We start from the raw sequence: 10,672 nt of genomic DNA, 5'->3' as shown, positions 1-10,672 counted from the left end.
AAACTATGCCAAGTTTAGCGTCTGAGAAGTTTAAACAGACTGATCTCATGTCTTGCACCTGGTAAGTTTTTTAATTACAAAGCATATTTATGTGATATTATTTAGAATATTTCAGAAGGATGTATTACCAACTATGTAAGATTGATTCATTCAAGAAATATTCAAGAAATTTAGCGTTAGCAAATATGTTAGATGCTACAGAATATTTGTGTTGATTTTTTAGTTATGGACGCTACACGGAAGGGACAGGATCTGTGCTGCAGGCCGCAGAGGATGTGCAGGTACCATGCATGCTGCAGAGCTAAAATGCTGGAGAGTTATTTCAAATAAAATTCTCTTTAATACTTACAATCTGAGAACGTTACAATAAGTCTACACGTTCAACTGGAGTGACTATGTGTGTATAATAATTATTTACTATAGAATAAATCTTTTCTTCTTCTTGTTGCTAGATATGAGTATATGTACAAAAAGTCTTTTATGTTTTTACTTTCTTTTTTTTTTCTTACCCTTTGTTTTCCTTTCTATTCTGTAAAGAGTAATTTGAAATGCAGAGTCCAGTACTTAATGTTCTCTAAAATTATGCACAAATATCTTAGTACTGGAGCCTTCCTTTGGAGCACATACTATAAAAATGCCTGTTAGGGAAAAAAAAAATCTATATTTTAGGAAGGCTTTTTATTAATACTTCAGTTGCTAATTCTTTGTGGTATCATGGTTGAATACAAGCTTGATATATTGCAAGTTTTGTATACTTCTGAATCATTTTGAAGTGAAATCACATTATCTTCTTTTATGCTGATTTAAACTCTTATTTACCCTTGCTAAAAACCCTATCAGAGACAGACGAATGTCTGGATTTGAGAAGTCATATTGATTAAATATATTTTATCATTTTAAGAAAATATCTTAATTTGATAAAATTGGTCATAAACAGTAAACATTTTAATGGCTGCTTATTTGCTTTGTAAAATCGACTTATTGGTTGACCAAGTTTCTTTTTTGTGTCTTTCACTACATCTCTTTTATGTTATATTGTCATTTATTATTTCTATTCTTATGAGTTAATTTTTGAGGGACCAAAAATGACAGATACACTGAGAGTATCCTGATCTATTCAACATTAAGGTTTTGTTTGTTTTCTGAGTTTATCTGGCCCTTGATGAACCAGTTACACAGTTCATTGCACAGAGACTTTTTACCCTGGGCTGCCATGCGTTACAGAAGACTATACGTCCATCATTTTTAAACTGCCTCACAGTAGATGATATTACCTTAACAAGTCTAATTGCACTCTACTTCATTAGTTACTTTGGATATTTTCCTACAGATTGAGACTATCTACAAATCCCTTACCAATTTGTCACAAGAAGAAAAGATAACAAGATTGTTAATGCTTCAACTTCGATTTTTCACTCCTAAAGAAATAGCAAATCTCCTTGGATTTCCTCCAGAGTTCGGTATGTGGGATACATGCAGACCCCAGCTTTCACTGATTAAAGGTCTCAAAATTCATTAGGGACTCGTGCATAGTTTATGAATAAACCCTTGCCCAGACGGATGTGAGAGCGCTTCCTTTCCTGATTGTGCCATCTTTGACATTTTCCTTCCCTCCTGTGTCTGCTTTCTTCATAACCTGCCCTAGTCCATTCCCTTCAGACTCAGCTCCCCTCCTCCTTTTACTCCACTGATGGTTCCAGGTGCTTTGCAGGAACAGAAGGGCCAAGTCAGCAATTCCTCACTTCTCCCTACAGATGGTTCTTAATAGCATCTCTTTCTCGAATTTATTTTTTTGCTTCTAGGAGTACTATTCGAATAACCTCACACTAGATCTTATGAAAGAATGCCTAGAATTGTCTTTTTTTTAATGAAGAAATTAACAGGCAATTGAGTTTATTTTTGTGTGGTGGGTAGGTGTGTATTTGTACTTCTTCTCCTCGGAGATGCACTCTTATCAATTATATACCTTTCCTTCCCTGCAAGGTTTAAGTGGAGAAAAGAAAAAGTGGACAGGTGGTCTAGAAAGGAGCTTTCCTAATGGAAAGTAAGGGTGACTCAGGGGCACAGATGCCAGAATTGACACGAAATTAGGGAATCTGAAGATGGACTCTCAAGAAGAAAAATGAAGATACGGTTGCCAAGGGAGAGAGACAAGTAGTGGAGGAAAGCCAGGGATTGTTGCTATTAGGAGACTGGACACAGGGCCTTTGCTCCTTAGAGCACCCCGCCCCTCCCTGATCCCGCTTCCTGGGCGCTGGTGCTCTTGCCCTGTGGATGCCATCGGTCTCCTGGGCTGCGGTGGGTGTGTTCCGAGTACCTGGCTCATGGGAAGGGAGAGAGACAGACCTCCCTCACGTGCTTCCAGGGCTGCACAAGGAGGAAATGTGCTTTTGATAACTGATTGGGAGCTTGAATGCAGAAAAGCCAAACTTCGCTAAATCTAATGTTGTTGTAATATTAATACAGTCCTATTCTTGAAGAACATCATGGGTTAAATAGACCATGTTTTAAAATCTAAATAATGGATTTACAGTTGAGGTTTGGAAAGCATCTTTTTGTACATTGGGAGCAAATTGCCAACAGAATTTGACTACCCTCTTGGTAATTGATTCTCCAAGCATAGTCACAGCAACCAGGTTTATTTTGTACTCTCTGCCTTTTTCTTGGAGATCTCATTCAGTTTGAAACATCCCGGGGAGTGTTTTTTAAGAAATCGTAGACTTTCCGTGTCTTAGTTTATGTCACAAAGTGAGTGAGAACATCAATAAAACAAAGAACTGAGAATTGGACTCAGGAATTTAATTCCCAGTCTACTGTCCTGGTTACTTTTTTTTTTTTTTTTTTTTTCATTTTTTAGGATGAGCAATCAAAGGTACTTTCTGTACTACTACAGAGAGAAAAGAGATTTACCGTCTAATAGCAACTAATTTCTAAGTTTTATCTGAGTGCTTATTTTTTCAAGCAGTAGCGATCACTTTGGTAATAATGAAATTTAGCACAGACCCCAGAGTCAGACTGACCGAGTGTGAATCCTAGCCCTGCTGAAGCCACTCTCTACCGTAGTTTATGCATCTGTAAAATGGGGATAATTATAGCACCAACTTCATAGGGCTGTTGTAACAGTTAAGTGAGTTAACGTATGTCACATGCTTACAACCTATCTGACACATAATATAAAATTTGTGCTTTTATATTTTAAATGATAGATGTTATAGCCTTTACTTCATAAATGTTTTTTCTCAGTATTTAAAAATATCTAAGGGGTAAAATAGGATTTTTCAAAGTTCTCTGAAAATATATGTATAATACATGCGAGAAAGCCTTTTTAATTGCTTTACCTTATTTTAAAATATGTGATATATGTGTATAATCAGTGCCCTGTTGTCACCACTGAGCAGCACTGTGACAGAACAGTCCTTCACGTGTGCCTCTGACATCACTGACCCTGGGTCCAATATGGGCATTCTTTGAGTTGCTTGTCCACCGGCCGTGATGGATTTGCATTGACTCTCCCGCACATTTTGCCCTCGTTCTCTTTGTGGCCAGTGGCATGCATTCATGAGACAGCAGGCTTTGGAAGAGACAGACACTAACCGACACTTACTGAATAAAAGCTGCTCTCTTGACCTTGTTAATTCTAGGTTTCTTTGCTTTTGAGGATTATTATTTTTAATGTACCTAAGTTTTTAAAAAGTCACCTTTTAACTTTACAAAATTATGTAATTCTTTCCACAAGTGGGTTTAGATTTTAATATCTATGTATAAAATACACACATGCATATGTATATATGTGTATATATGTATGTGTGTATATATATAATTTTTACAGATCTGACTTGTTTGTTTTCAGACATTTCTTCCCCTCTGATATAATCTTGATATCTCAAGACAGCATCCTAGGGGTAGTCTAAAAGTTTGTTTGTAGGTATTTCTGCCTCTGGCTACTTTGAAGTAAATAATTTGAGATGACTAGTGTGCTTGCCTAAGACATATTATCTTTATAATAGCAATTTTATGATCATGCTCAATTGCAAATATAGTTTTATTATGGTAATCACTGTTATTTTATTGCAGTAAGTATAATGTCTAGCGTTGATGAAGCAACTTTATCAGGTTTTGAAATTTTGCTATTTTTAATGCTCTTTAATTTATTTCCTTTATTACCTGATTTGCTTTTCCTTTATTTAATTGCTATGCCAAAGGATTCTGAATGTGAAATTCTGGTATTGTAACTAAGATTCTGGCATCCACTCTTATGCATGGACAGTCTTTTACGGTGGTATGTGCAAGGTTTTGTTCCAGCAAATGTAGTATCTGTGGGCCATTTTGTTTTGCAAAAGAATGTAGCAAATTGAACTTCAGTATGAGAATGTCAATTTGTGGAAGCAGAATGTAAAAAAGCAACTCTGAGGGACTTGTATCCAGAATATATAAAGAACTCTTATAACTCAACAAGAAAAAGAAAAATAATCCAATTTAAAAGTGGGCAAAGGATTTCAATAGACATTTCTCCAAAGAAAATAGATAAATGACCAATAAGCACATGAAAAGATGTTCAACATTATTGGCTATTAGGGAAAGGTAAATCAAAACCACAGTAAGATACCACTTCACAAAAAGACAGACGATAACAGTGTTAACAAATTGTGGAGAAATCAGATCCCTTGTACACTGTTGGTGGGAAGATAAAATGGTGCAGCTGCCTTAGAAAGCATTCTGGCATTTTCTCAAATGTTAGACACAGAGTTACTGTATGACCCCACAGTTTCACCCCTAGGTGTATATCCAAGAGAACTGAAAAAAGCTTCACACATACACACATACGTACATGTTCATAACATCAGTGTTTATAATAATCAAGAAGTAGGGAAAAAACCCAGATGTCTATTAATGAATGAATGAATAAATAAAATGTGGTATATCCATAAGATAGAATATTATTCAGACAGAGAGAGGAATGAACTATTGATACATGTTATAACATGAATGAGCCTTTTTTCCCCTCGGATCAGATAATTTTTACTGATGTGCTTGATGTTTGAGTTACACTATATTTTATAGTCGTATTATACAACGTACATAATATTGTTAATACATAATGTTATTATAAGGACTAAGATATTAAACATAGAATACTTTGCTTTTAAAAAATATTCCAAAATCAACATGAATGAACCTTGAAAGCACTACGTGAAAGCAGCTGGAGACAAAAGACAACATATTGTATGGTTCCATTTGTATGAAGCGTTCAGAATAGGCAATCTCTAGAACAGAAAGTAGATCAGTAGTTGAGGGGCAGGGAGGGGACATGGAGAGTGACTGCTAATGGGTGCCAGCATTCTTTTTTAAAAAAATTTGTATTGAAGTATATAATTAACATATAACATTGTATTAGTTTCAGATGTACAACATTACAACATAATGATTCAACATTTGTATACATTGCAAAATGATCACCCACCACAATAAATCTAGTTAATATCCATTATCATACATCGTTACAAAAATTTTTTTTCTTATGATGAGGACTTTTAAGATCTCTCCTAGCAATTTTCAGATATGCAATACAGTATTACTAACTATAGTCACCATGCTCTACATTATATATCCCCAGGACTTATTTATTTTAATAACTGGAAGTTTGTACCTTTTGACCCATTTCACCCATTTTTCCCCCACCCATGCAACCACCAATCTGTTTTCTGTATCTATGACCTTGTTTTTTTTAATTTGTTTGTTTGCTTGCTTTGGTTTTTAGATTCCACATATAAGTGAGATCATACAGTATTTGTCTCTCTGACTTCGCTTGGTATAATGCCCTCAAGGTCCATTTCATTCTTTTTTATGGCTGGGTAGTATTCCATGGTGTGTGTATGTGTGTGTGTATTTTCTTTTTTCATTTACCCATCGATGGACACTTAGGTTGTTTCCATATCTTGTCTGTTGTAAATAATGCTGCAATGAACATGGGGGTGCACGTATCTTTTCTAATTAGTATTTTTGTTTTCATTGGATAAATACCCAGGGTGGAATTGGTGGATTATATGATTGTTCTATTTTTAATTTTTTGAGGAACCTCCATACTGTTTTCCATAGTGGCTGCACCAATTTAAATTCTCACCATCAGTGCCTAAGAGTTCCCTTTTCTCCATGTTCCTTCCAGCTCTTGTTATTTCTTGTCTTTTGGATAATAGCCATTATAACAGATGTGAAGTAATATCTCATTGTGGTTTTGATTTGCATTTCCCTGATGATTAGTGATGTTGAACATCTTTTCATGTGCCTATTGGCCATCTGTATGTCTTCTTTGGAAAAATTTTTATTCAAGTCCTCTGCCCATTTTTTAATCTGATTATTTATTGTTTTGCTGTTGAATTTTATGACTTCATTATATAATTTGGGTACTAAACCCTTACCAGATATATGATTTGCAAATATTTTCTCCTGTTCAGTAGATTGCCTTTTCAGTTTGCTCATTATTTCCTTTGCTGTGCAGAAGTTTTTTAGTTTGATGTAGTCTCAGTTGTTTATTTTTGCTTTTGTTGCCTTTGCTTTTACAGTCAGATCCAAAAAACCATGGACAAGACTGATGTCAAGGAATTTACCACCTATGTTTTCTTCTAGGATTTTTATGGTTTCAGGTCTTATGTTCAGGTGTTTAATTCATTTGGAGTTAATTTTTGTGTATGGTGTAAAATAGTGGTACAGTTTCATTGTTTTGCGTGTATCTGTCCAATTTTCCCAACACCATTTATTTAAGAGACTTTACTTTCCCCATTGTATATTCTCAGCTCCCTGTCATAAATTAATTAACCACATATGTGTGGGTTTATTTCTGGGCTGTCTATTCTGTTCCTTTGATTTCTGTGTATTTTTATACTAATGTCATACTGTTTTGATTACTTTAGCTTTGTAATGTAGTCTGAAGTCAGGGAGCATCGTGATGCCTCCAGCTTGGTTATTCTCCCTCAAGATTGCTTTGGCTACTTGGGATCTTTTGTGATTCCATAGGAATTTTAGGATGTGGTTTCTATTTCTGTGGAAAATGCCATTGGAATTTTGATAGGGATTGCATTAACTCTGTAGGTTGCTTTGAATAATATAGACATTTTAACAATATTAATTCTTCCAGTTCATGAGCATGGAGTACCTTTATTTGTGTCTTCAATTTTTTTCATCAATGGTTAAATTTATTCCTCGGTATTTTATTCTTTTTGATGCGACTGTAAATGGGATTGTTGTCTTATTTTCTCTTTCTGATAGTTTGTTGTTAATGTACAGAAATCAGCAGATTTCTATATATTGATTTTGTATACTGCAACTTAATTCATTTATTCTACCCATGTTTTGATGATGAAGTCTTTAGGGTTTTCTATGTATAATATCATGTAATTTGCAGATGGTGATAGTTCTACTTCTTCCTTTCCAATTTAGATTCCTTTTATTTCTTTTTCTTGCCTAATTGTTCTGGCTAGGACTTCTAATACCATGTTGAATGAAAGTGGCAAGAGTGGGTATCTTTGTCTCGTTCCTGATCTTAGAGGAAAATTTTTAGCTTTCATTATTGAGTATGATGTTAGCTGTGGGCCAGCTTTCTTTCTGAGATGATGAAACTGTTCTGACATTAAATAGTGGGGATGTATGCAAAACTCTGCAACTATACTAAAAACCACTGAATTGTACCCTTTAAAGAGGTGCATTTTAGGGAATTCCCCAGTGGTCCAACGGTTAGGACTCCTTGCTCTCACTGTCGAGGGCCCAGGTTCAATCCCTGGTTGGGGAACTAAGATCCCACAAGCCATGCGGCATAGTCATAAATGAAAGAATGAATGAATGGATAAATAAATAAATAAATAAATAAATAAATAAATAAAGTCTCCCTTTAAAAAAAAATCTGCATTTTACAGTATGTGAATTCTGTCTCCTGAAGGCTGTTATTAAATAACTGAAATAATGGTATCCACTGCTTTTCCTAAACTGTCCTAGTGCTCAGATTTCTATTAGTTCCGTGGATGTTATGTGTGTACGTGTGTGTACTGAGCAAATATGATATGTGATATGATAATACCACATTGTGTAAGCAATGAAATGTTATATAATATTTTTGGCTCCAAATCCTCATTTGTTAATTGAACTTCATGGAGACCTTAGGGACTTATTTATGTAAATAACCATGGTGCTTTTACTAAAGAATACATCCTTTTATCTCTGCAAGTTAATATTGCAAGTGATTGTATTATAAATTGTTACCTTTCTTTTCTAGGATTTCCTGAGAAGACAACAGTCAAACAGCGTTATCGTCTACTTGGAAATAGTCTCAATGTGCAAGTAGTAGCTCAACTAATCAAAATCCTATGTGAATAATTTTTAAGTAACTCTGAAAGATGGTGGCAGTATTCCATTATATCCAGATAATAATTCTGAAATTCTTTTTTGAATTAATATTGACAAAATTCAACTAAATTATCTTATTCTCTCGTTAATAAGAATTTGGATTTATCAGGAAAATGCCATTTTGTTTCCTTAAATTTATATTACTGTGTTTCGGAAGGTGAAAATTATTGTTATGCTTTAGGAGAATATCTTTTTATATGAAATTGTTAAATATATATGTAAAATATTACCTTTATAATATTATGGTATAGACAAATTTAGGAACATTAGAATTTTAATATCTACATGAATATTTTGTAAAGTGTCATAACAGGTGTACTATATGAACTTGAGAAACTGTATATTGTGTATGTTAATTAAAGAAGTTGCTTTATGAATCTATCATTTTACTTTTTTTAAATAATTCTTCCTATTTCTAAAATGATGATTCTAATTCTGCCCTGTTTAAAATATTGAATGTTTTACTTAATTTCAATTTTTTAAACATTCCTTTATTTTATCTAAACAAATGTATATACTATTTTAGACCAAATTATCATCATTTACCTTATACAACAGTCTGAAGAAAATGTCAGAAATAATAATCCTAATTCTTGACTACCTCTACATCGGTATGCCATAGAAAGTGTACGTGCACATTATCTAATTATCTTTAATTCTACTTCCTTCTGAAAGACAAAACTCACTGTCCCTTTTTCATTTATACATACCTACCTGTAGTTTGCTATTTTCAGAGCTTGCTTTTGTCTTCCTTTTCAGCTTCTTGTTGTAAGTTGAATTTGCCATCATGTTCTAAGGAATGTAGCACAGCATTAAGATTTTAGGGAGGGAACTCTGCCCTCTGACCCCATTCTACATACCTATTCTGTGAATTAACTTTTATAACTTTAACTTTCTCTGACTCTCCCTCTCCATAGACTTCTCGGAATTAGGACTCTAATCAGACTAAATCTTGCATCATAAATCCTGTGGTTTTGATTTTGGTGATAAAATCAAGTGACAAATAGAAGAGAAATGAAAAGAAATAAGATGAGAAATTCTGTCACAAAATTTTAATTCATATTTTTATTCTTAAAAAACAATCATCCTGATATGGAAAAATTGGAACCCTATGCATTACTGATGGGAATGTAAAATAGTGCAGGCTCTGTAGAAGATAGATGATAATCCCTTTAAAAAAATTAAACACAGAATTACCATATGATAAAGCAATTCCACTTCTAGGTATATACCCAAAAGAATTGAAAAGAGGGACTAAGATATTTGTATACCAATGTTCATTGCAGCATTATTGATGATATTCAGCTGTAAAAAGGAAGGAAATTCTGACATGTTACAACATGGATGAACCTTGAAGACATTATATTCAGTGAAATAAACCAGACACAAAAGGACAAAGTCTGTATAATTCCATTTATATGAGGTATGTACAAGAGTCAAATTCATAGAGATAGAAAGTAGACTAGTGGTTACCAGGGCTCAGGAGACCAGGGAAATGGGAGTTCATGTTTAATGGGTGTAGAGTCTCTGGGGGAGGTGTGAAAGTTCTGGAGGTGGATAATGGTGATGGTTGCACAACAGTGTGAATGTACTTAATGACACTGAATTGCATGCTTGAAAATTGTTTAAATGGCAAATTTTATGTTATGTGCATTTTATCACAATTAAAAAAAAAAATCATTCCCCACCACCATTTTTTCAGAAGAACTCATAGATAAATATGGGAATAGGGAAGCTGTAGACAAATGCATATATGTATCAACTGTCACTGTCTACATTTTGTGTATGTGTTTAAAGATAAACCTTAGTACAAGTCTCGTAAATGATAGTATACGGCTATCTGAAATCACTTTGGCACACTTTCTCTGTTTTCCTCATTGATGAAAAGATTCTTACCGATAAGAAGGTTCAGAGTTTTACTGTGATTATGCTGTAATTATAGTGTCCTGTGCCCCACTGCGCAATGATACAGCAAAATATGTTGAGTTACAGCGCACCAGGCAGAAACACATGAAGGCTCTGTGGCGACATGTGCGTACAAACTAGGAGATAAAATATAGATTTGTGAAAAATTTTAAATTATTGAAGTACATCCATGGGCAGATTGTGATTCCTGCCCTTAATTAATTATATATAATAGCAAGGACAAAATTCACACATTAATGAAGATATATTTACCAGAGTATCACTTATTTAGCATATATACACATCTTGGAAATTCTGATATTTGGACTTACTGTAAGCTTATTCAACATTTTGGAAAATATAGGCTCTCCTT

General features: G+C 34.1%; 2 protein-coding genes across 10 annotated transcripts in view; both read left to right on the top strand.

The window, feature by feature from the left end:
• The window catches only part of TRDMT1 (tRNA aspartic acid methyltransferase 1), a 72,668-nt gene extending 63,901 nt beyond the window's left edge, over window positions 1-8,767 (top strand). For all 9 annotated transcript variants that reach the window (XM_082385605.1, XM_082385606.1, XM_082385604.1 and 6 more), the window contains 3 exons: window positions 224-281; window positions 1,331-1,460; window positions 8,264-8,767. In XM_082385605.1, coding sequence (XP_082241731.1) covers window positions 224-281; window positions 1,331-1,460; window positions 8,264-8,364 — 289 coding nt within the window. In that variant the 3' untranslated portion in view covers window positions 8,365-8,767. The remainder of the gene's footprint in view (window positions 1-223; window positions 282-1,330; window positions 1,461-8,263) is intronic.
• A 101-nt stretch (window positions 8,768-8,868) lies between these two features.
• The window catches only part of CUBN (cubilin), a 283,798-nt gene continuing 281,994 nt past the window's right edge, over window positions 8,869-10,672 (top strand). The window contains exon 1 of the mRNA XM_082385173.1: window positions 8,869-9,817. The gene's annotated coding sequence lies outside the window, so the exon portion shown is untranslated. The remainder of the gene's footprint in view (window positions 9,818-10,672) is intronic.

This window comes from Balaenoptera borealis (genome assembly GCF_965194805.1).
Source record: "Balaenoptera borealis genome assembly, chromosome: 3".
Taxonomy (NCBI): domain Eukaryota; kingdom Metazoa; phylum Chordata; class Mammalia; order Artiodactyla; family Balaenopteridae; genus Balaenoptera; species Balaenoptera borealis.
Note: the sequence above shows the minus strand (reverse complement) of the source record. Positions and strands in the feature narration are given on the sequence as shown.